A 27,134-nucleotide genomic window follows, 5' to 3' on the forward strand; every position below is an offset into this window, starting at 1 on the left:
CCATGGTGAGCACTGAAGCGGTAAGGTCTATTGCAAGCATTGACGAAAGGTCCTGTCACTCGCCAGTGGCGCTAACTGGTGTGTGCATTTAAGAAAATCCTTATTGATATAGCCTCTTTTACCTGCCAGTTAATTTCTTTAGATAGCCAGTGTAATTAATCCGATATCATAAAATTTTGGTTAGAATGTAGGTGTTATTTGCAATAAACAAAAGTATGTAATCTGATGTAGTGTTGACTCTGCCAGTAAAAGTGTATGGTATCATGATTTAAATGCTAAACTGTCCTGTCTGTATCTGTATTAATTACTAAAAATATTGTTTGTGTATTCAACATTCAAGTTTTCAATTATCACATTGATATGTAGGATTTGTTCATGGTTTTTTCTTAAATATTAATTATAGGAATAGGTAGGAATTTATTAGATGGTAAAATAAAACTTAGAGATCACATATTCAGTTGTTTATTATCTATACTGTACTCAAAATTGATCCGAAGATCACATCACATAGTAATTTCATAAATAATATTACAATGTCATGTACTTTCTGTGATTGTTCGTGAATAAAAAAATGTTCACAATATTATCAATACTTTGTTCACTGGACCGGTTTACCTTTACAGTAGCCTGTCGGTACTTACTACATAATGTACCATTAGGTACACAAACAACTTACAGTGTATTTGATGAGAGATATAATAATCAATTATTGTTGCAGTTCATTTTTTTGTCAATATATTTACAGTTTTACATTTTTTTTGTGATTTACAAATAAATTCTTGAATATTTAATTAGGTCATCATTATTCCATTTGGATTTATAATAACAGTACTTTATAGTTAAAAATATCACAAAAATGAAATATATTATGTGTAAGACACACGCAACATTAAAAATACAACAAAAAGAAAAATATAAAATCCACTAGAAACCGCGGGCCAGAAGAGTCCCTTCTAAACAGGAAGGATACTTTCGATGTTCAATCTTTTATATCGGCAATTTGATACCATAATTATTATTATCACACTAATTAATTATAAAAGTAATCGATTGTCTTACAATAAATGCGTCAGATCATAAAATTTTGATTATAAAAATTATAGGCAACAAATAATTTCATGAAACGATAAATTTCAACAAAAAATAAATGACAACTTATATTATAAGAGTCATAGTGCCGTATTGATAAAAGTGAAGTTCACTTAGCCACTAGCACGGACCGATATAACAACCAACATAAACAAACGCAACGAGCTCCTACCGAGTTTGACTCCGCTTCCGATATTCACCTTTTATCGATATGGCATTCCACTTACGTTACGACAATAAATATAACACGCTTACACATTAATCACTTCTTTAATTCCGACGCTAGGAATTATTTCATAATATATACCTAAAAATATAATCACGGCACAAGTATCCCTCCGACTAAATTACTAACGTAGTGTCACTTTATCAGGATTTAGAATCAAATATGTATTATGTATCTTAAATATTTCATTATTAATATATCATTATCAAAATATCCACTAAATGGGAGGAATAAATCAAATTATTAATATTTACTCTAACATTAATTGCATGACTGATCAACAAAAAGGATATGGACTAGGAATAATATTAGGCTTTAGGCTTCCATGCCCTCGGGGCGCGCGCGCCGCTGCGGCGTGACGCTCGTGGCGACGCGCTCGGGACTCGGCGCTCGCTCGCTTGTGGCGACTGGCGCTCGCGAGCCGAGCTTGCATGCCCGTGCGTTCGCGCTCGCACGCTATGCGGCCCCAGCGACGCGCGCGCTCCCGCCTCTCCTCTCTATCCGCATATCACCTCTACATACATACGACGAGATAAATTTGATCAAAACGTTAATACTGTTTGTGTTGAAAACAATACAGGTAGCTATTTCTTCATGCTGAACTAACCGAGAGGTAATCGGACTCGATCGTCGGTAATATTTTGTGCTTCGATAGACGGGAAACATCAGTAAAAGAATGAGTATCTAGCAAAATCTATCTGGAATAAAAGCCGACGTTCTATCCTAGAATTTAGGTAAATAGCTTGGAAGTATGCCTTCTTCGTTTTAATATTGTCCGATAACGTTCATTGTATTTGGAATTTCTGTCCTCTATCACTCTACGAGTGTCGTGATCTATGCTAAGTGTGAACGGGCGACGCTAGCGCCGCGGACGCGCGGGCGCCCGCCGGCCAGCCCCGGCGTCAAAAGTTCCGTGCCGAAGGAGAGAAGCGGCTACTCTATTGGTGTTTCATTACTGATTCGCTTAATCTAAACTAGTGTAAAACTTGTCATCTAGAAAAACATATTTCGTAACGTACATAAAAAAGTAACATAATTCTCACAAAAATGCTCACGTTAGGAGTGGGGTGATGCAACTTTTGACACCGGCCATAGCCGTCGGCCGTGAGCGGGGCACCACCCGCAATATCATATCGCTTATATACAACAAAGTTTCCGTGCTGCGCCTTGCGGCGGACGCACCGATCTTTACAGGAACTCATATCGTATCATAAAAAAAATAATATACAATAGTAATAAAACATTTGAAACCTCACTAACTACTATTCGACGATCTCGGTACGATCTCGATAAATTAGTCAAACGGCTCCGGCGTCTCGAAATCTATTCATATCACATTCGCATGACCGTGCCATATGAGAATCATATCCCGCTACTTATGTACACACTCTTCCCGAAGACTAACGAACTCCGGGCGGGAGCGGGGAGCCCCCGCCGCTAACACTAACCGATATTTACTAAGATATCACCACCTCCGCCGGGGAGCGGCGTGATCTGCCGAACCTGCCTTTCCCGAGTGTGGCGCGATCGATATGGATAAGGGCGCGGGCGTCGAAGGACCTGTCGAGGGGTGGGGTGGGGGAGGACTAGTGAGTATGTGAGATCAAGGATAACCAATAAGAATAGAAGAGAAACTCTTGCGTGTGTCTCAAATGTCGACATACAAACGACTTCTTCCCCCATCAGCTCGTAAAAGCCCGCTGTCGACCACGCGTGTTCCTGGTTGGTAAGATACCAACCTGATTGAAGCTTTGCATTTTCAGTGGGTTTCTAATCAGTATTGTAGTATTTAAATGACGTGGTGTATTTTAAACGTTTAAATGTACGTGCTTGATGAAGGTATATGAGTGTTTAATCGCATTACTTGAACAAGCTAGTAAAATAAGTAATAACTTTAATAAGCAACCAATGAGACAAAGAGAGACGAGAGGCGTTGTGAGCCCAAACCTCGAGTGAAGCGGGCTAAGTACCAGCGACCGTGACATGAGTGAGTCGCGAGTTCCACTTCTATGCTTACTACTTATTCTTAGGCGAGTCAGGTGTGTGAGTGGTGGGGTGAGGGGGTGAGGGCGTGGGGGGCGGGGACAGGTTAGGGGGGGCGCAGAGCTGGCGGCAACTGGACCGGGATGTGGTAGTATCGGCAGGCGGCGCGGCGGCAAGTGCCCGCGGCGGCGTCGCGGCAAACCACCACGCGGCACCCCACCACCTGTAGCCCGCACCCTGGAACCCGCCAAAAGATGGCATTAGTACACACGCGATGGTGTCTCGCCAATTAACAAGATTTTCAGTTTGAGACCAAAATGTAGGGGCAATTTGGACAAGTGATTAGTCAGTAGTAACAAGCAGCCATGTTTCTTTAAGTTAGAGATTACTAAAAAAGAAATGTTAAGTAGATTTTAAAATAATTTTATTTTTTACAATATATTTTATTGATTAAATGAAATGTGAAATGGAAAAAACTGCTAATGGGATTGTGTTCCCAAAGCATCAAACAGCTACTTCAAGTTTGGACAGCCGCTGGGCTATTGGGCTGGTTTCTAAACTGATGGCTAAGATTTTACTAGTGATAAAAATAATCTTGATAAAGTTAATAATCTAAGGCTAGCTTTTTAATACTGATTTAAATGGCATAAACATGATTATAATAGTTTCTAGATAAACATTTCTAAACAGGTTTCTAAACATATCTAACTACTTTATAAGACTAAAATATAATAAATGTTTACTTTTCTACTTGGTAACATATTGACTACTTGATTAAACATCTTGGAAGAAAATATAATAAAAACTAATATCTATACTAAGTTGTATCACACTAAATACTCGTTGACCTGAAATTTTGTGCTATTCGAATGTACATTTAGGTCATGCAAAACAACTAGGATGGAAAAGGATGGACTTTATAGAGATATTCAGTATTATCATTAGACAAGTCACACAATATGATTATAAACTATTTCAATTATGTCAATTTATTTACATGCTCAGTTTAGTTGAGAACTTTTCATGAATTCTACACGGTTCGTTAGTAAATTACAAAATAAAAACTGCATAAAAATTACCTTCACGAATATGAACAAATCTGCAGGTAGGTCTTGTACATCCTTGTCGATTAAAATCTTGGCACACCGGGAGGGTGTCCAGTAACTGCAAATACAATAATAAAATATCAGTTGTATTGTCATTACTCATTAATAGCTTGAACAACCACACAGTTGGCCTCTCAATACTTTTATGTTCAACAAAATCACGAGATTCCATAGATGATCATTGTTATTGCAGTTGTCATGTAGCACAATATAAAAATATAGCAACCAATGCTTTAAAGTTTTAAAATCGGCTTACATTTAGGCATTTTGATCGGCAAGGTACTGTTGCGACCACTATGGGGACATTCTCGTACAGATTACGATCTTTAAAGGTTTATTAGTAGCAAGTATTTGTGGTACAACTGTGTGGCGTGTCCGTATAACTAAATAGCTACTTCATTAACAGTCGGAACTTTTATTGCCTTGGCCTTAATATCAAAATAATGGTGACCTATATTTTGCACTGAGCATTAGTGTCAGGTTGTATAATTATTTTAATCATCCAAAGTTTCCGACGGTTGACGAACTGTATTTGTTAATAGTGTTAATTCTAAGTCTATATCATCACTTCTTAGACATTCATACATCTGACATTGAACATTATCCTCATTGCACAGCCGTCTGGAAAATAACGCTGGAACAGCTTTTGTAATATCAAAGAGCAAGTCCGAATTACGACTCTATGATTGTAGGGTATGCTAAATTGGCGGAGCTCTAATGGTTTTACGTCTGTTGTTTTATAATTTTTAATTTAATAACTTCGGTTTATTGTTACTGATTGAATTTAATGCGTGTGTAGTTTCTCATTCGCTACATAAATCAACACAAAACGGGACACACGGAAGGCAAATTGCTCGAAACCAAATATTGTTGCTGCTTCAATATTACAAGAACTTTACAAGATTCGTTGCACAATATGATTGGATCTTCCAAGCATTCTTTCATTTACGTGCGCGACGATGCAATGTGTGTCACCTTTATATTGTAATATTGCTGCTGTATTAAAATTATCTTTACACAAAATTAATTAATAATTACGAGCCCAAAGAGTTAATCATCTCATAAACGTGTTTCCGTTACCGTCAGAGAGTAGTGTTAAAGTACGCTGCACTATGCACATAGTAGGTATGGATATATAATATCTAAATGGCATGCAGAACGCTTGAAGTATAATCATTATTGCGCAGCCAATCTTATTTAAGCGTGACTATATTTTACAAAAAAGCTAAAGCATGATGCTAGACAACTTTAACCAGGGCGAGGGCGTTCTAGAGGTTCTGTAGCGCCAAAGTGTACCCATAAATACCAACTGTTGCTATAATAAAGCTTAAAGAGGCTGTGTGGGGAAGTTGCGACGTGTGTGTCGGCTGTGATGATTCAGACAGTACTCCGATGTCTCAGTAGAGGTACAGAGGACGGTCATGCTTATCGGTAAGTAGGCATGGTTAGATGTAAATAGACAAATTAAACTTATACCTTTAGCTTACATGACAGTTCTGGACGTGACATGTTAGTGGTAGTACAAACTGCAACATAATGACCATTAGAGAGTGCGGTTACTGTACGACAAACAAAAGAAAACCTAGGAATTATTACATCTACGGTGAACACTGTAAATAAGCATCAGAGGTTTCAACAAGTCGTAAGCGAGGAATTGAAGCCGCAACGGCTAAGCACTTAAGCATAATAAAGAAAAGTCGAAGTGAATCACCGACCTATTAGCAAATTGATACTTTTTTTCGAGCTCAGATTACATTCATAACAACTGCAAAGCGCTCGTGATTAGGTCTCACTTCGACGTTTCTTTTATTCACCAACGTCATTTCAACTACCAACTACGCAGAAAAAATAAATTGATTACAGTAAGCGTTATAATAAAATTGTATGAAACAAAAACCCCCTTATTAGCGGTTGATAGTTGACACTGGCAAAGGTGAAAATACATATACATTCTGCTAAGAAGTTGACCCGTGCTATTAAAATTTATCATTATAATGTATAAAAATAGTTACTTATTGTCTTTTACATAAAACAATAGATCGGTCAACTTTTTAACAGGCCGTAAATTGGCTTCGTTATTACATTATTAAAATCACCTTTACTGAAACGGCCGAGTCATTAGACAAAACAGATTAGAAGCACTTGGTCAGCATTGGACAGTAGTGCGCGGTCAGACTAGTAAGTTAAGTTGGAGATGTTAACAGTTATCTTACATGCAGTGACAAGCGGCGTGTTTCAGTATAGGTTTAAAACAGGAAAATCACTTATACTGAGGATATTATAGTAAGCTGATTGTATCTTACCGGGTGTAAGCAAGGCAATACTGTAGAGTGACTTCTTCCACATTTGAAAGCAAGTATGTCTCACTATACAAAAACTAAAAATCATCAACAAGTAAGTTTTAGCATCAACTGTTCATTACATTATAAATAGATACAGTTACAGCACAATGAGTAAAAAATGATTGATGTGGATGATGACATTGATACACGTGAGACGGCAGATAAGCAGCGCCATCGCTCTGGACCGCTGTAGGTCGGTCATGTCCTGTGTCCAATCATGTGTCAGTTACTCGATTCATCCAATTGCAAGATATTTTTATATTCGTGGACAAACCGCATCCTGATTGTGAGGCATTTCGAAGGCACAGGAAATATTGTAGTCGGTTTGATAAGATAAGCCGGCCATAGCTTCCAGTGGTGCGTGTGAGGCCGATAAAGCACCTTGACCCGTGTAACTTCAGTAGCGGTGGTTACGTTGTTTGATTGTATGTGGCTCGATATTAATAAGCGCTTAGTCTACTAAGTCCGCTCGAAGCATGATAGATTGAACTAAAACAACTAAATGTGTCTACTAAGCATAGTGAAGCAAGCTCAAGTCTTTAGTTACTGCAAAGTCTTTTTTAATTTTAATTTATCCAGCATTATGTACAGATCACACGTCAAACGTCACGCGATCATTCGTCTCATCAAATTAGGCCACTCAAACCTTTCAGTCGTTATTTTAGAATTAACTTGTTTAATACAAATTGAGCTTGTAAACTGAGTATAAAAAGCGGCAGTTAAGTTGCGTAGGTAGGTAGATAGGTGATATGCGTGCCGTGGCTCCGCTGGGAGGGGAGCGTACTGTTAGAGCGAGCGAGGCGAGGCTCCCGCCGTGTTAGGCCTAGCGTCGGAGCGGCGGAGTCGGAGTCGGGAGAGTGCCGTTAATAAGCGGAATGCGGTGCGGTGCGGGAGTGGTCACGCGGCACTCGTTACCTGTCCGCGCTCGTCGGTGTACACCACATAGGGCGCGTTGGGAGGCGCACAGCCTGGCCGTCCGACACAAAAAGCGACAAAGAATTTGCAATGCGGACGACGGCCGAAGCGGTCATTTGGAAGGCATGTAACAGAAAGCGTCCAAATAAATAAGAAAGATAGTGCGACCGAAAGAAAAAGCGGGCGACGCTCGTCGACACCGCGCTACTGATGAACTGAAAACGCCGGCACACTTAGCACACACGAGGAGCACTAGAATAATGAGAATAATACCTGATGAGCCAAACGTATAGGGGTGGTGGGTTCTATCCATGCTAAAATTAGAAGGCTGTGTTAGGTGCGGGCCTGCAGCTGCAAGCCGGTAACCACTAGGTACGGGATCGACACATCGGCCAAAGCGCACCCGTGCGGACTCCTCCGGGAACAAGCGTGTACGTAGCGGGATCGACGGACCAAGCGCTCAACTCTCAGTACGACGATAGGTACTCACGAAACGACGATCGACAAGAGGTAATAAAAAAACGTACAGTCATGCATCTCAAGCGTTATTATTACCGGGATCGTAGATACGAGAAATATACACGCATAGGATAATAACGGTAAGTGAGTAGATACACAATAGAATAGATAATATAGCGTAAAACTACCGAGACATCCGCGAGGGCGTATCCTCTCGCTTCGTCCTTACAATAATACAATACAAAGTGACAACACGCCTAGCGCTAACCGCCCCGACAGGCCGGGGCGGGACACTCGGTCGCACACGTACGAGTCTCTACGGGAGACCCCGCGCCCCGCGCCCCGCCGGCCGCGGGCGAGCCCGCCGCGCCCTCTATGTCGTCTTCATCTTCTTGTAGGGGTTGTGCGCCTGCGCGGCCGCCGCCGCCGCCGCCGCCGCGTGCGCCGGCGGCGTGGGCGGCGGCATGGCGTACATGTACTGCTGCGGGTAGTAGGCGGGCATGTGCATGGGCGGCGCGGGCCAGCCCGGCCGCATCATGAGCGGCGCGCGCATGAGCCCGGGCACGGCCTGCGCGCGCGCCTTGAGCTGCTGCGTGTAGGCCGCGGCCGCCTGCGCCATGGCCGAGTGCTGCGCCGCGAAGGCCAGCGCGGCCGCGTAGTTCTTCTGCGCCACCTCCTTGGCCATGGCGGCGGGGTCGGGCGCGTGCGCCGGCGCGTCGGGCAGCGCGGGCGGCGTGGGCGGCGCGGCGGGCGGCGGGGGCCGCGGGGGCGCCCGCCGTGAGCGCCGGCGGGGCGGACGCCGCGGGCGCGGGGTACTCACATGACACGGGCACGAACGGCTGCTGGAGCTGCATCAGCTGCTGATAGGTCGTCGCCGGCTGGTACACGGGCACTCCGGCTTTGTCGGCCGCGGGTCGCTTGTACGGCACCACGCCGGGGAAGGCCTGCGAACGAGACGATAGGATCAGTGGACGAGCGAGTCGGCCGCGGCGAGGTTCGCGCTCGGCGGGCGGGATACTTACGAAGTTATCGTAATAGAAGGATCCGACGCTCTTCATGTCCATCTGAAACGAGAAACAGACGGTTGAGCGGAGGTTCTCGGGTGAGGTCGGGCGGAGTCGCGGCGGCGGCGCGCGGCGAGGGGCGGGGGCGGCCCGTCGCCGCGCGGCGCCGGCGCGGAGGCGCGCGGAGGGATGGTGCGGGCGGGAGGGGGTTGGGAGCGGAGGTGAAGCGTGCAAAGCTGCGCTGTACCGGTGGCGGCTCGAGCTCGGCGGGCGCCGGCCGTTTCTTGCCCGGCTCCGAAGTCGCGCTCGCTGCCGGCTGCTGGACTGCGGCGGCCGTCTACGTGAAGCCAAGCGTCGCAGGACGGGACAGAAACAATAACGATGTAGTAGATGCACAGAATACACCTAAAGCTCGGCGTAAGGTGATATTATGCGATAGAATAAAAATAAAATAAAAGTGAAGCGTGAGTGCGACGGAAGCGTGGCGCGAGCCGGGCTGCGCGAACTGAACAGAACAAAGCCTGCGAACGAAAGCGGCGTCGCGGCGAGCGAGACCAAGCGGAAGAAGAGAAGCGAGCGCGAGCGAGCGAGGCGAGAGCGTGCAGCCTGGTGGCGTACCGCGCCGCGCGCCTGCGCCTTAAGGTGCGCCTGCAGGTGCAGGGGAGGGTGGAAATAGCGGCAGGGGTCGCGGACGCAGCGGCCCTTGACGGCGTCCATGCACACCGTGACACAGCCGTCGTCGTGCGCGGAGACGGTCGGCGGCGGGTGCGCGAAGCGACACTCTGACTCGGCGCGCTTGCACGCGCCGCGCTGGAACTCCCGGCACACCTGCACCACCACACACCAGGATGTCCGCCGCTCGCGCGTCCGACTCCGACGGCCCGGCCGCCTTTCAACCGACTCGAAACACTCGCTGCTACTCGGGTACGCGCCTACCGGACTCTAACCGCGGAAGCGAGTGTTGCATCGATGGATTACGGAATTCTAATCATGGAAACTAATATCCCACCGGTGGGAAGATCTTTTACGATGACGGTATTTTTATACCACTCATATAAAGATCTTTTGAAATTTTACTCGACCCGACGCCGCTTTAATATCTTTTTCAAACGAGAGATTGAATTACGTTAACTATACGCATCCGTCGCATCAGTCTATCAATTTTGAATCTATTCAGGGATTATTGTTATGAGTTTACTTTCAAACGTTATTAATTATTCAGGGACTCAAATAATTTCATGATACATTTTCGATTTAAGGATTCGATTTCGGTTGTTAAGCGCATGGCCTTCCTGCATTGTGGGCGCAAGTGAAAATAGAGCGGCTATCCGTATACAACTAACAGACAACAGTGTCAGTTCGCGTGTATAAGGTCATTGCGCCTACAGTGCAGCCTACCTAGACAAAGTAACATTCGATATTCGAATCGCTTTTCCAAACCTCTAAAGGTGTACCTAAACTTTTTTACAGCTTTGCCGAGATCAAATGGCCAACGGCAGATCGGAGAAATAAAATATCGATGATTTTAGTCCCCAGAACTTCGCTGGTCTGACGATCTCGGCACATCCGTAGATCTCATGAAGTGTTCAGTTAGAGCATCATTTTATAAACATTCACTTGTATGGCTAGCCATGTTGGGAGAGCCAGTTCAAGCGAAAGTGTGCCGTAGCGATGTTACTTTGTCTACTGGCACAGCTCCTTCACCAGAGGGAGTAAGCGAGTGCTGCTGCTCGCAAAGCGCTCGCGCGTCGCACCGGCCAGTGCGCGCGCGCATGGAACGCGCGTAGGCCCACGGCCGAGAATGCATCGGGGACCGACAACACAAAACACTACACCTACTTGAAAAGGTTGTCTTATCTTTAAGGTGTGCTCACATTGCTTCGTCGCGTGCACAGGGCGAACGGCATTTGTTTGAAACACAGTGGCTTAACCACGGTCCCATGCAGATGACGCCCTTTCTGCCCACGTTACGTAGCAATGTGAATACACCTTTATTGGACGATACACCAGGATGGCCCCGTCGACTAATAACGACCACGTTTAAGTGATTGGAATAACCCTAAATATTTTTGAGTGCGGTCAATCTTTTAAATAAAACAAGAATCAAAAATTTTAACAAATACTGCGAAATGAATCGTTTCCTTTTATGCTTCTCATACCTACTTAAGCAGATTTATCCTTATTGACAGATTTAAAATAATGAAGGAGTGCTTTGTCAAGAACAAGCATATTTTTGCATTTTATTTATTTGTCACGTCTTTCGACGTTGAAGTTTCGTAATTACTTTTGCATAGCTACTTATGATTAAAATAATACAGTTACAGATTATAGATATAAAAAAAAAAGATTCGACCCAGTCCAATCACATAAACATAAATGGTCACTATCAGTAAGCGGGGCTTACAGTTAATGCATCATCCTCTTCACTTTCGTCGGTCCCCGTAAGTGACAACATTGGGAAGCGCTACTCGACTTGGTTACTGATGATATATCAAGAATATGCGCGTGCTCACCTCGAGGCGGTCGGTTCGCGGGAGCTTCTGCTGCAGCACAGGCTGCTGCATCACGCCGAGAGGCGAGGCGGCGGCGGCGGCCGGGTCGTGGCCCAGCACCGCCGGCACCAGCTGCGGCGCGTAGTACTGGTACGTGGAGCCCACGCCGGGCACGCCCGAGAGATACGGGGACGTCGCCTGTGACACAAGCAGACGGCGCCGGTTAAGTTGCTTCCAGGTGATGACGGCTTCAGACGCTTACGCGCCGCGCAGGTGGTCGAAGAATAATGAAATTTATTTAATGCTCGGGAAAATACTGAAAAAATACTGGACTAGAAGACTCCTGGGAGTCAATTCTGAACATTATCTTAGGACATGAGCAATGTGACACTATTCTTGTGGTTATAATTAGAGAACTAAGCTGGAAAATTCTTATATGGGTCTGCTCAAAGACACGCTCTATCGTCGATCTAGATTCTTAGGGACTTAATTTAATGACTGCAACGCCACCTGCGCGAGCTGTAAGTCATTTAGAAACCAATATGTAATAGAACACCATTCCAAACTCATGTTGCCGCTACTATCTATTACACACAATCACAAAAACACACTTAAAATCTAATTGCAAGCACACGTTACCATTACCAATAGAAACAAAAAATGCAAGGTTAACAATAAATTGTTCATTACATCAGAATCAGTAGATTAGATTTACATTGTGTCGAGTTAGCCAAAACAAGCATTTGCATGCAGTAATAAAAGAATTGAAATATTAAAAAGCATACCAGTCTAGCTACATACCGGCCACCAGAGAAAAGGAAAGTGAGAAGAGGAAAGGACGAGGCGTGAGTGGGTTTCTATCAATATTTAAATATGCAGTGCCATCGGAGTTGATCAGTTCAGGGTGCGAGGTGGTCGATGGCTGTGGTCTTGGTCGATGGCAGGTGGTCGGTGGCCGGCAGTGCGACGCGTCGGAGGCGGCAGTTACCTGCGGAGTGAGCAGGGCGAGACTGATCGGGTCCAACGCGGTGAGGTGGCTCGCGGCCGCACCCGTTCCGCTCACGCCGCCCACCTCGACACAAAACCACACAAACACGCTACTCATCGTGCGAGGTTCCATCCACCCCAGGTCCTAGTGCCTCGGCGTACGTCCGGGCTCCACCACGTCGTCGATCTACTACCGAGACCAAAGCAGCTGCTATCTCAACTCTACCCGAAGCTAACACGAATAGCGGTGCGAGGAGGAACGCCGAGGTATTAGGCCGAGGCCGCCACGATAGCGACGACAGTGCGACCAGTGAAAAAGGGTGTTTCAGTGATTAATCCTGCATTACCACCTATTCCCAGTTTATACAGTGTGAGTAAGATTGGAAAGTAGACATGCCACTTAAGGAACGATTCGTACAACATGCTAAAGGCGGAAGGAGCGATCGGCCACCAGCAGCGAAGTTTAAGTTGTGCCCGAGGATTAATGATGTTCTAATAAGCATACGTTTCTTTTTATTTTATTTTGTTTGGAAGTCCACGCACTTGAAAGAAAAGTTTAAATTAAAGTGGAAAACTTCCCATCGCGACCGTAGAGAATTTTCTTGGGGAAAATAAATTACCATTAACTTGCGACACGTATGATATGTTCTAGAGAAAACTTCGTATGGGAATTATGTTAAAAGTTTACAATTAGATATTATTTGACTCGAATGAATGTTAGTTTAGACTGCAGCTAGTTTTAAGAGGCACAACTTAAACGCTATCTCCAAAAACTACGTGGTTTAATAAGAATGCTTCAAAAATACAGGGTAGCGAGTACACCGAAAGCTGCGTGTTGCGTGCACAGATTTACCTACAATGTTGAGGACCGATCGCTCAAGCGAGGGCGGAGGCAAGAGGAGAGGCACTCACCACGGCGGGGACCTGGCCAGGGAGCACCTGGCCTGGCGTGAGGCCCATCTGCTGCATTAAAGCGTTCTTCAATGCTAGGTGATTTCTTCCGTTGATCAGCAGTTGATCCTTCAGGTGTTGGGGAGGATGGAAGTACTTGCAAGGCGGCTTCTCGCGGTTACACCGACCCTGGAAATGGGAAAAAAATTATCCATTAACAATATTTCTTAAATCAAGCAAAATACACAAAAGATAAATCATAATTTTGGACATTACGTACACATTCTATAATACAAAAATACATAAAGAAATCGTTTTCGATTCAAACATCGAAAGCAATGGGTAAAATTTTTGCGATATCGGCGTTTGATTCAATGGACTATTTTGAAAGAAGTTTTTGCGGGTAATGTTAAGAGATAAGAAGCACGTACTTCCAGGTAGGCGATATTTTTGGGCTTTGAGCATAGACGAAAATTGCGGACCTCATTCGATATCACTCCGATAAGCAATATGTGCCGGGGCGGCGGCCGCGGCTCGGCTCGGCTCAATATCAGGCGAATGTGCGGAAATCCCTCCATGCATCACAATTGCGGTGAGCCGGGCACGTAGCCACCAGAATCCTCCACTCGATTTTTCCTTATAACCGCGTCTTAGGCGGTGTCAAATATTTCTGAGGCGTGTCGAGAGCGCGGCGCGTTCCTCGCTTTGCTCATTTTCGACGTCAATGAGGCGCGAGATAATTGCCTTTCGGAATCGAAGCCCTCCGCCGCACCCGTCTATGATGATTTATTTACATCCGCGTAATTAACTGTCGCACTACGTGACGGGAAGAGCCTCGCGGACGTTTTATCGTCGCACGCCGAGCCTCTAGCGCAATATTTTATTCAGTGAAAAAACGGAAAAGCGCTTATCGCTGTTCCAAAGAAATACGTATACAAACAAACGCCATCTGAATATTCAGTACTACACTTGGGGACGCGCTTACTGATAATGTCCGCGGAGCGGCTCCCGAGTGATTTATAGAGTAACTTTTTTAAAGCACGTCCGATAGCATCGGAATAGTTATTTAAACGTACAAACCGAGTCGGAATACATCGAGGACAGCAAAGTATGAATCTTTGGCCGCATCAAATGCAGGCTTGTTCCAAATTTGTCGGTTACCTATTAAACTTGTGCGATGCGTGCTACAACTAGCTAGTGAAAGCAGTCGGCTGCATTTAGATTAACTTGTTACTGGCAGGCATAATGTTAGTTGGACGGTCCTCTCGCAGTTTAAGCTCGGGATAAAGTTATTATTTCCTGTTACTCGGCGCCGTCTACTTTAGCCGAGTTTCGACTCCTACCAACCGTTTGTGAAACTTGGTGATCACGTTTTCATCATATCTATGATAACTTGGTCGGCTCTATCAAACTCGGATTTATTAGCTGGGACGGATTTGACTATTATTAACTTTGCAGTTGGAGCGCCCTATTCAGGTCAATGTTGACTGAATAAATTGAACTGAGATAAGAGCTAACCGATAGCCGATATCAATCAGGGATTCCCATAGTATAACTATTTCATAGACGAGACATAAGTTGACACAATAGGACCAATTGTAGTAAAGAGGTGGAAAATAGCTGTGCATTTTCAGACTCACGAATTACGGTCGGCAGATTTGTGAAATTGTCGAACGTGAAATACGCGACAGGAATAGTATCGTGTTTTATCCGGCTCGCTATTAGCGGGGGTAGCGTTTTGTATCGCTTCGTTCATGCGCCGGTCACTGGGGTCGTCCGGCAGGTGTATCGCAGCGATTAGCGTGACGGATGCCCGCGTCGCCAGAGACGGATGGCCCGCGCCGCCCGCCGCCCGGCTGCCCGGCGCACACATTACGATACATTAATTGCTCTTCGATCACCTCTATCTGCTCACGTACATCCATGCATCTACTACACACTATGCATAGGCCAATTCAGCGCTTTTAGAACATCAATTACACCCTTTTTTTTACAAAATAAATGGATGCAGATCATTGAAATGGATGATGCTTATAACCGTGTTAGGCCGCGTGGATTAAAACAAAATCTTTCAATCTGCTCTTATTTGTTTGGGAGAAGCGATGGGAGGGTCGGCTGGGCGCAGGGTGGGCAATAACCGCCGAAAACTAATAACATTTTTGTGTGATAGTGGAGGAGCAAACCGAGCGCGCTTCCCTCAGTGTCCTTTATGACACAACAATGCGCACTTGCAATACAATAAGGGGTTAGCCGGAGAGTCGGTTTCATGTCTACTTTCGTGGAAATGGTGTTTTGGGAAGAAAATGCGCGGGCATTTAATTTTGTTTTTTTAAAAGAGTGAATATTTGGATCAGGGTTGTTCTTGTCCGAACTTGGCACAGTTGGTCGATTAAAGCAAAAATGACATCAATGAACAGAGGCGGGCGTCTCGTTACGGCGAGTGCTGCGGGAGCCGAGTGCTCTCGGAACTATGACGTGTATAACGAACAGCCCTCGAGAGCGGCGACTGTTGGCAGCCGGCACGACTCGCCAGTTCGGCACCCTTGTTACGACGCCTCGTATGCGGTCGCGTGCAGCATTATCTTAACGTCAGTGTTTCATTTTACATGAAGCTTTAAAGTTGCAAGCTCTACATGAAAATGTGAGAGCAATGAAACGATGAACCGTAATGTTGGTGATTCATACGCTGAAGTCGTTTCGAATCAATTAATCCCTAGCTAAACAGTTAATTAGCACAGTGTGTGCACTGAACTATCTATCACAATAAAACTAGGCGTCAAATAGGGCGCGGAGAATGCAAGGCGCGCGGTCGTTAATCGATCAGAACATTCGATCACGATTGATGGATTGGCGACACGCCGTCGGCGGAGCGCGGCCGCACGCGCACGCTCGCGTCGCCTCTGCCATTGGCCGAGCGACACGCGACGCGGCAAATCGACACCCGAGGAAAACAATGAGATAACGAGCCGATGAATGACACGCTCCCGTCACGATACCGCCCGAAGCACACTTGTACGAACTAAAGTGAGTGCCAAAAATATTTGTCGAACAGGGACAGCCGGGAATAGAACCGGCCTGAGCCGCGTGCCAACTCCTGCGCCGCACACGTGCCTGAGTGCCCACCCGCCCGCTGGAACTCGACTCTCGCTGTTTTGTTTTTAAAGCATTTAATGACTGGAGATTCTTTACTAACATTTTTATAACTAGATAATCTTGGTCGTTTACTAATTGTAAACGATCAAGATTATTAACAATGCTTTGGTGCATTGCTCGTAACAATCAAAGAATCATAGCATCAATCAGGAAAGAAAAGGGGATATGCAGGTATATTCAGTGATTTATTAATCGAGGTTCCTATTTTGATTCGCGGCGTAAGAGCGGCTAACACGATCAGAGCCGAGATCCGGTGCCGGATGCCACAAATAATTTTTCGCCGAGAAGCCAAAGCGAAGGAAAGGTAAAATTTAATTTGCGAAATTTTGTGGTTGCGATGGGAATTAGGTAAGCAAAGTCAATTCTGAAAGTAAGTAGAATTTGAATTTAAAATGATTTATAGAGGCGCAGGGGAGTGGCTAATGAGGCGTCATGCGAGAGGGGCGCGTGTTTACGGCCGGTGTTTTTTCGCCGCGCGGTTGGGCGGCGCCCGAGTGCTCGCTGACGTAACGCCGCCCGCCCACGCGCTCGCTATCGCCAAACGCACGTTTCACAACCGACTGAGCCGGTTAAATGTCCAAGACAACATAAAAACAACAGTGATAACATCGCGTCAAAGCGCCAACGTTTGACAGCCACATGTTAAAGATACCATCACACAATTCAAACGACCGTAAACGACTTCTCTTTCAAATCCGTGTTCACCGACTCACTGAGTTTGGAAGTAAAATATCATAATAACACACTAGTAGGAAAAAGTTCGAAGTAGCCTTAAAGTAAGAATTATTCACTCTGGTGAAGTTCCCGACAAGTTTGCATCGCCCGCCGTAGCTTAACTCTAAAATATGCATCGTGCGCGCAGTTGTCTCGGCCACTTTAGCCGCGGCGCCGGTCACTACTTGTTTATCCCGGCTTTATAGCTCCTTCTAAAAACTAATAAAGTAAAAATGAGTCTTTAGATCAGCTCCGAAGTAAGCACCTACACCGATGTTTTAGCTTTTATTAAACTCGTCTACCGTCGTAAGCTCTCTGCAAGTTTGATTAAATACTTAAGTGTTGGTTTGCCTTTCTGCCTTTCGAGATTGGCTTTAACAAACTCGCAATGTGCTAGCGGTTGGATGTTGGGGCAATAATTCGGTGGGAGTCCGGCAATATACCGGCGAGCCGGCGGGGTGCGAGCGGCAGATTAATGCAACGGAAGCCGGCGCGACCTCTCCAGGTGTTTCATTAAATTGCGCGCGGCGCCTTCGCCGGCTCGTACGGCCATTATGAAAGCTGCAAGCTCGAGGGCCATTCGCTTTAAGAACGCCCGCGCCACTTTGTAACGGCCTTAATGAATCTTGTTACTTATAGGCTCGCGTAAATTGCCTGTTTTACTAACGCGCCCCAGGGTGCAAAATCATTAGGTCAATGAACGTTCTCACACGGAACGCTTTCAATGTTTTTGTACGGCCGTAAGTGCTTTTCCTATTGCACCACTAAACAGTTCATTAGGGGTGGAATCAAAGCCCTTCGCAGTGGCTATTACTTATTGCATTAGTGTCGATTAACGTCGAGAGCTTAACGCGCTTTTATAAAGTTAGATGGAAGCTTTTTCATTAGTTAATTTCAAAATTCGTGCATCTGCGATTATATCGTTTGAATTTGCAATTTACAGACGCTTTAATCAACACTGTGTACACAGCAGGTAGTTGGGAAGGTAAATAGTGTAACATAACACGTGCGCGCGGTTCACGTGCATGCAATCTAGCGAAATAAGCGACGAGCGGGCTTGTAGGAGTAATGCGGCGATACTCGTACGGCGGCGTCCTCGGCCGGCGGCCACCGGCGGCTGACAAGTTTAGCTGCTGCAGTAATTAGTCTCTAAGCAGCCAGCCAGCACCGTCACCCCACGGTACACTCGCCTGCTCACTTGAACGACGTTCGCATCATTACTCAACCAGAACGTATTAAACACAACATTTTCGACTTTCGACACGAGTTATCTGTTATAGTTGCAGACAACAATAGTTGTATCTCGACAAAGGTTTCTAGGACGTTTCCGTAACGGTATTTTCTTTGCTTTTGTGCTGAAGTTAATAGAAAACGTTGAGCGATATCGGGTTCTTTCAACGCCGCGTCGGCGAAGTGTCTATTACAAATGTAGCTTATTTAATTTAGTTAGTTCCTTCGAGTTTTATTCACGGCTAAGCTTTACGTTTCTTTCAGCATTCCATCTCAATAAAATCATAAAAAGGGTTTAACCGAGCGTAGTGAGCGGTTCGTTGCGATAAAGGCGATAAAAGCAGAACGGACTAACTACAAAATAAAGAGCCTTTAGTAGGTGCGATAAGGGAAGTTTAAGAGTTTTCGGGTGCGGGTCGCCCAATAAATTGGGCGGCACTTAATTATGATCTCGGGCGGCATCTTGCAGGCGGCTAATGTCCCGGACTCGTTTAATGCGCGAACTTGTAGCCTGGGCTCCGGCGGGCGTGATAAATCTTCATCTGCCCGCGCCCCACGAGCACACACGAGCGAGGCGGACGTGACGGGCCCGGGACGCGGCCGCGGCGATAGCGGTGAAAAATAACAACCTACCGCACTAAACAACGGCCTGATATGACTTCTTAATGCACTGTTTCCTTCTAGACTTAGCACGCGACCTAACGGGTGAACTCTACAAACAAACCAGACGTTGGCCATAAACATGAGAGAATATATATACTACTAAGCACGTACATATTCCAGTGAATAAACAATATAAAACTTGTTTATTATAACCCAAAAGTATAGTTCCATACCGTTTCAATACTCGACAAGTTAAAATGTATTACCGTTATAAAACAGCTGACTTATTAGGCGTAAAACAAATTTCTTCATTAAAGGCTCTGCAGTCTCTAAACACGTCGACATAAATCAATTTTCTTAACACCAGCGAGTTACAAACTGTAGTGATTTATGGTGGAAAAATGAAATCCATTTGAACATTGCTTTTACGTTCGGAGCGAAATTGTTGTAAGGGTGAGTTGAGTATACGACTATTTTGTATGGTTAGTACAGGAGTTAGATAGAAAAACATGTGAACGGATTTGGCTCTTATGTTATGGTGGGAGGGTGTGTTGTGTTGCGAGTTTTGCCGGCACGGTACATTAGGAAGGCCGGCGGAATGTTACTGCAGCGCGTTACGTTAATGTGCGGAGGCCGAGGCGGCCGGGCCGGTAGGGCGCAGTCGGCGCCGCATTATCTAGGTATAATTAAAGCCGGCAAGACGACGACGAGACGTTACGCCCGTCCTAACGACTTTTATGGCGTATGTAACATTGCCGGCACATAAAATAAATGTGCCGCCTTCAGCACCTCGATATAGCAAGCATTGTCAGATTAATCGCGCAAAATGTTTACTCGCATGCTATACGGATGCCGTTATGCGCAATTCGCACTGAAGCATTATGTTGTGGGTATCGGAGATTGTTTCTGATTTTTTTGGGGTTGTGTAGCCAAAAGCATACGTTAGTGGGTAACACTCATTTTGTTTATTGGTGCACTCAGCTAGACCACTATTGGATTCGACCGTTACAATAAATACAATTATGTAGAGTACCTCGATCGTGATAGAAATAAAATTGGATGGAGAAACGTAAAGGGGATGGGAAGAAGTCCGTTTGTATTGTAACACCACGCCGGATGTAGAGAACATGAATTCTGCAAGTGAGTTATTGTATGTACGCAGTAAATTACAGCTCTGCCATTCAGCAAGTAGTGTAGCGACAGTGAGAATCTGATGTTAATATTTGCAATATTTAAAAAGAGCTGTTGATAAGTTACAATTTTAATACGATAGATTTTTAATCAGAATTCTTTGACATGTTGCAGTTGTAAAAGTACATAATGGAAAGAAATTATTGTGATGACAAACAATGTTTAATAATTACCTAAATTAAACAGGCTAATAGTTAAATATCTTTGCATCGCAACCTTAGTATCGTCCAGTTAGCTATTAAACTTGATACGCCTTTATCGTATGACCATAAATGCGCAAGTACAATCTCTTTACAAGCAGCAGTTTCGGCGTAGCGATACACGCGGGAGAGCGCCGCCCGCCGCGGCCGTCATTTAAATCTTATACGTCCACATTAGCTTTATATACGGGAGTTCCCCGCGTTAGCAGCGCCCGAGTGCACTTTTATTGGGGATGAAATACAGTAATTGCCACTCGGCGCCAGGTCGTGACCGACGCGACGCGTTCTCTACGTGATAATTGTTCCATCTCGCGTTCTACTATCGGTGTACGTTACCAATTTTTGCACGTCATACTCGTTTTCAACTCGCATTCGGAGAGCGTGGGGGATCATTTTCTCCACCCTCGCAACAGTCGAAAGTCATAAAACTGCATTGCCTTTAAAAGTGAAACACTAACAAATATTTTTACTAAAGCGGATTAGCAGGAGATTTTATTTCCACAGTCAGTACTTTCTTTCTCAACGAATGTATTTCACATTTTCCCGGGGAATAAGATGGAATTAAGTACGACGAACAATATCGGAGAACATAATGAGATTTTTACATCTGGAATCATGAGGCCCATACAAAAAGCGACCCCTTATATAAAAAGGGAAATATTCAAAACAATAACCGCTTTTCATATCTCAATCCCCAAACAGCCATAATCTTGACAAATGACGGTCTTTCGAGTGTAGTCGGCACTACGGGCCGCATTGACAAAGCCCCGAATAAACTGACGCGGACACATAAATAAGCATATTCGATGTTTTATTGAGTGGAGGAAATACGAAGGAAATAGTTTCCCGCGTCATTACGCCACGCATCAATCAAAGCGCGACCAGCGCGGGTTCGGGAACCTTGGACCGGATCGATTTATAAGGCCCATGCTGTCGACGGCTTCCTGACTCACTTACATGGCCGTGAACGGTTACTTTACACGACCATATCCGTAGCCGCGACCGAAACTCGGACAAAATTTACCAGACAACACAAACGAGGGCCATTGTAAGTACAAAGAAAGCTGCATCATTACGCTACAAAAGGATGATTGGGATCCCCACGGAGTCAACGGCGTGCGACGACGCCAATGTTCCGTGGATGACTAAGCGTAAAGATATGGGGGCACTGATTGCATGACTCGTTCTGGCATACAAGAGTAGGTATACAGATTTAGTCGTATCGTGAAATTAGGTTGTGTGCCGGAGCCGGTTTTCGCGTGGTGGTAAACGGCAATAAACGATGAAGGCGTGAGGTCCGCAAGTGGTATGGAATGGGAGCGAATGCACGGTATCTGCATTGTGGGGCGGCGGCGCGGCGCCGGCGGGTCTCGGCGACGCGGCGGCGGCGCATACATCAGGCACGCGACGCCCCCGCCCCCGCCGAACCCTTACCCCTCGCCAATTACACCGGTCGACAAAAAAAATTTTTTTTTTGCGCATGGATTTTACTTATTATATTCTGATTATATAAGCAAATTTATATAAAAAAGTGCGATAACAAATCGAAAATATTTGCTTTTTAAAGAGTTATAGCGATTTGAATTTTCCATCTTCATAGTAGAATGTCTCTAAAGAAGCACGTCACATTCTCATTGGGATATATTTATAGATAATTATGGGGGCTTATTCGCAAGAACAAGGGGCACGCTTTCATCTAAATATAGTGGGATTTGAGAGACGACGTTACCAAGGCCAGTAAACTGAAAGCATGATAGGGTTAGATTTTTATGAGAAAAATCTTCTATGGAACATGACAGCAAATTAGAATTTTTCATTTTTAATCAATATTTGGACTCTATTTAAAATTTTCTCTTGTGAGAATGAATCTTAAATGGATGTTTGGTATGTTTTAATAATTAGAAAGAATGAAAGAAAGAAAGAAAAAAAAATATTTGGCAACAAATGAAATCATCTCTATGTTCATGTTTCATACATTCATTGATATGATTTTTTCTATTTTTTACACATAAAAGCAAATTCAGAACAATTTTTTGTTGTTATTCTTATTTCTAGGTATTAAAGCAATAAAAATAAGCTATGCATAACCCGTGCGCAAAAATGCTGTAGACAGTTGTTATCATCATTGTGGTTCTATTTTTGACTGCGCAGATTGCATAGTATATTGCTTTCTTCGGATTATCGATAACAATAGTTTGCAAGTTGCAAGCTATTTCATTTCAAATTTATAAGTCGCGACGCGAAGATATGATCGCCCGTTATTGTAATAAGTTAGCAATGGATTGGTATGCCGTACGTATTTGCATATTATGATAATGCTGATCACTACTCCGGGAAAAACTGCACAATACTGAAAATAAATAATAATCAAATATAAATATTATTATACTAAGAAGTTTACACATTTCTGAGTTACAATGTTTTGATCATCCAATAACGATACACGACTAAACTCATCGAACTATGTAAATGTTAAGTTCAAAACAATGTATTTATTTACAAGTCCGTCTACGACATGACTACGACAAATCTCGTAGTCTCGTAGCAAAACATCCCTGACGAGACCTTCTATAAACTCTACAAGCGATTATGTAGTAGCTAGCTACATTTACTACGAAAGCCAAACGATGGTACTGAGTGGATTTTAATCCTGTTATTGTTTGGTATAAAAAAATAAAAAATCAACATTTTATTGCAATTAATGAAAATCTTGAAATATAAATATCCTTTTAATTGGGAGATCATTTTTGGTTTAGCTTTAGAAACATACTGAAGGCACAGGCAGCTTAAACTAAAATGATAATCCACTGTATTAATAGAATCGCGCTACGTTTGTTGTCCGTACGAAAACTGAAAATCCCATTTGCCATTGCTTCAATTTGAAACGTTCTTAAAAAGAAAAAACTATCGGATGGGGAGTCTAAAATACAGTCGAAAAAAGTTTTAAACTTGTTTCAGCTTTAAACATCGGGCGCATTAGCCAGACAGACGTCTGCCAGCCCTGCTGCGGGGCAGACGCAATCCGAAACTTGTTGAGATAACATCTCGATCCTAGTGACAACAGAGTAATCTTGCCCGATAAATTACGTCCTAGGGCAATAATGATAATTGTATTCATAAACAACAATAATAATAGCTATCTACTATCAGACGCCATCATGAGTCAGCGCGGATCAGTCGCAGCGTCTCTGTCAATAAAGTTTAACTAGCCTAGTTGATATGACGCTAGCGTTAGACTGCGGACGGTTCCGCAATTTGCATTAATGACTCACGGACATTGTTAGATAATGTTTCTGCCACTTCAACGAGACTTAATGAATAATAAAACAAAAGTCAACGTTCGATATAGGTCTTAATTAACGTTTCTAATTAAGGACGTGGAAAACTTTGAGATTTACTGCGACAAGGAAGAGAGGGTCCGTGTTTTGCTTAAATCGTAAGCGGATTTTTGTAGCAGGTTAAAGGGTGCTTTTACTCGGACTCTGTTTGCCTTTCAGTCTGCCGTAACAATGAATTAAGCACACTCATTAATTAAGCATCCCTTTATCCTTGGTCATAGAACATTTTGAATACGACAGTTAGCTCGTTCGCATTCGGACTGAAACATTTTCATTTTAGTATTAGTCACGTTACAACAATACAGAACAATGAAAATGCTGAAAATAGAAAAACTTTGTGTTAGGTATAGACAGAGCATCTCGACCTTTAAAGAGGCATTGACATCGGATTAACGACACTGAAGCTCTACAAGTAATAAGCTCTATAGAATAGGGTATAAAGGCGATGTTTCTTCAAAAGTGGCATTCGTAGCATTATTGATAAAATAGTTGTATCCAATGTTATTGAGTAAGCTTGGTCGCGTGTTGGCCGCGCGGGGCCGGGCGGCAGTGCCACGCTGCCGTGCTCCCATTATCCTATGCAAATCCGGATTTCCCAAATATCGTGCTTTGCCGCGGGCCACCTAGCTATCGTGGCTATTAATAACGCGCTGTTACAAATACGGGCCCGGAGCTGAGCCGTTTAGTCCGCCGACGAAATACACTGGCCGTATGTTGCTCTATGCGCTTTCAGACGCGCCGTACTTGCATCATTTTGGTGCATAATGCAGGGAGTTCGCTGGAATTTTGCCGCACTCTGCAGTCTTGTTTAAATATTGCTTTGTTATGAGAACTGGAAATTATTATTACGTCCAGATGTTTGGAATTTAATGAATGGCGAATTATTGTAGCGAGATAGCAACGACTCGGTTGACCGTGCACATGTGTTCGTTGCTACGTTAAACTAGTTCACATGATGCCCCTTGTAATAATATTAATACGGAACCTGTTAGCGGGATTCAATGGCAGAATAATTAGCGATGGCGAACAGCGATAACAAATGAATCTGATAATTTTTGCGACAGCATTAGACATGGGATTGACTCTGTATAGTTGATTTGCATACAATTATGTTTGAATGGAATATGAGATGTACAAAATTTAATAGAGACTACGAATTAAGTAGCAAATGTATACTAAAATTCATAATAAGGAAATTGAGATGGAACATTTATACACTTGTTATAATTTGTAAACAATCATTCAATAAATTTTCCTTCCCGATCATGTGTCAGAACCATGAATTTCAGGTGCCACCAACACAAAAATAGTTAAGTACTTTATAATACCAACAGGGAAACCGCAGCATTCTAAAAATAGATCGTTATCCAATTAGGTGGCCGTCGTGCTCGTTATTATGTTGATGTTAGTGAGTAAATTAAATTGTTTTTCACGTAATATGAGGGGGACTATTAGGCCAGTATTAATATTCGAGTAGGTAGAAAGTTTATCGCGTAATCTCATAAAACAGGTTAGTCGAATGAAGGGTGTGTAGATCATGCCGAGGCCAGAGTTTCGGGGTCAGGTCAAGTCGGGTCGCCGAAAATAATCCCCCAGAAATTAGGGTGGCCGTAAGAATAATTCCTCTGTCTGTAAATAAACGAGTAAAGTTACGGGGGACAAAAATATAACCAATCTGACTAATTGCGAAAAGCCGCTGAATCTTTGTTTGTTACTAAAGAGCAAAATATTAATTAACAATTGTCAATTAAGGTTCAGCAATATAAAAAAACATTAATACTGCTGTTTAAACTTTGCATACATGTTTAAGTTTGCATAACATCATTTAAAATAACTAATATCAATTCTCTGTATCTGTAAAGGTCATATGTCGGTTAGTGAGCAACGCTAATGAAGACAATACAATTTCAAAGTCTATCTATAGACTATGAATGGAACAAGAGAAATGAATGAAACAATATAATTGTGGCAGCCTTCTAAATTTAGATACGTAAGTAAATGAAGACCGCGCAACGTCAGTGGCATTTCAGCCGATAGTCGCAAAATAATTATGTCACACAATGTATAATTAAACGTACGAAGCGCAATTACCTTCAGAGGAGGCGTATTATTATTGGAGTGGTGTGTGTGGTAGGGAGAAAATGGGGGGAAAGAATGAAGCAAACTGCTTGCACTCGCTCCTTACAAGTTTTTTGAAGAGCGCACTGGATAATTAGATTAGATGCCGTTGCCGCCCCGGCTTGCAAACCGACGAGCAACTTCTTTTTCACTAAGTAGATAAACCGTTATTTTTTTATTTCTGACGCTAAATCGCCAAGAACAAAGTTTAGAAAAGAACTCGCACGAGGATAAATGAATTACCCCAACTAACGTGACCGTATCGAAGATTTAAAAGGAACAATTAGTTAAACCTTTGACTTCTTCTCTTTGTTCGAGGTTAATCGGCGAGTAAATTACACCCGGCTAAAATATCTACGCTATTGTGGAATATTTAAAAGAAAGCACTCACTGTTTCTTTAGAATTTTTTGTTCGGGGTGATTTTCACCGCTAATTTGTGTTTAAACGATATTCTTTAAGTGGAATTAACTTTGTGAGTAATTAGAACAGTTTGATGGTTCTCACCTGAGCCTGAAATTTCACTGTATTGATTAAAACGTAGTTATTGCTAGCCACACAATTAGTCGTCCGAACCGAAGGGCCGCCGTCTACCGAATGGCCCGCCACCGTCCACCTACCGGTACAATTTAATTAAATAGGGCTTCGGATTAGCCCTGTGAGGCTTCACACAAACTATTCTGTTTCATATTTCTTCGCCCGGCTCAATACGCCGCAGCCCGCCCGCCTACAAACAATAACGGAGCGTCGTACCTGAGATTAGCTTCGCTAACAAATAGCATCGCGCCACTTAAATGTATTTACCTGAAACAAAAACAGTAAAATCAGTCGGGTTTTGGTGATTTGTTAAAGTAAAGTCAATTAGCTTAAACAATGTCTGCAATAATAATAACGGTAGGAGTGACGAATCAAAGTTATTCTGGTGTAAAGTCTTGACTTTGATAATAATGGTTTCGGTTAGCGGCGAGCGGGGCGGGGGCCGATTGTATCGCATGATAAACACCGGCCGCCCGCCGCGCCATCCACGACTCCCAGCTAATTAAACAACAACGGAGAAAATTAATTTGATTGTTTCGGAACTGCGCCTCTTTGTTT

The 27,134-nt window shown here is 43.8% G+C and overlaps 1 protein-coding gene across 15 annotated transcripts in view; it reads right to left on the reverse strand.

Annotated features, from left to right (window-relative positions):
- Positions 1-446: 446 nt before the first annotated feature.
- mbl (splicing regulator muscleblind) overlaps positions 447-27,134 on the reverse strand; it is a 343,781-nt gene continuing 317,093 nt past the window's right edge. For 6 of the 15 annotated variants that reach the window (XM_028307005.1, XM_028307001.1, XM_028307000.1 and 3 more), the window contains 4 exons: positions 13,516-13,683; positions 12,605-12,688; positions 11,638-11,814; positions 9,491-9,952 (listed from right to left, as the gene is read on the reverse strand). In XM_028307005.1, the coding sequence (XP_028162806.1) occupies positions 9,530-9,952; positions 11,638-11,814; positions 12,605-12,688; positions 13,516-13,683 (852 nt within the window). In that variant the 3' untranslated portion in view covers positions 9,491-9,529. The other 9 variants (XM_028307007.1, XM_028307006.1, XM_028307008.1 and 6 more) reach the window with 8 other exon arrangements.

Source organism: Ostrinia furnacalis, unplaced genomic scaffold (assembly GCF_004193835.3).
Source record: "Ostrinia furnacalis isolate ACB-3 unplaced genomic scaffold, ASM419383v2 OfSCF2054, whole genome shotgun sequence".
Classification (NCBI taxonomy): Eukaryota; Metazoa; Arthropoda; class Insecta; order Lepidoptera; family Crambidae; genus Ostrinia; species Ostrinia furnacalis.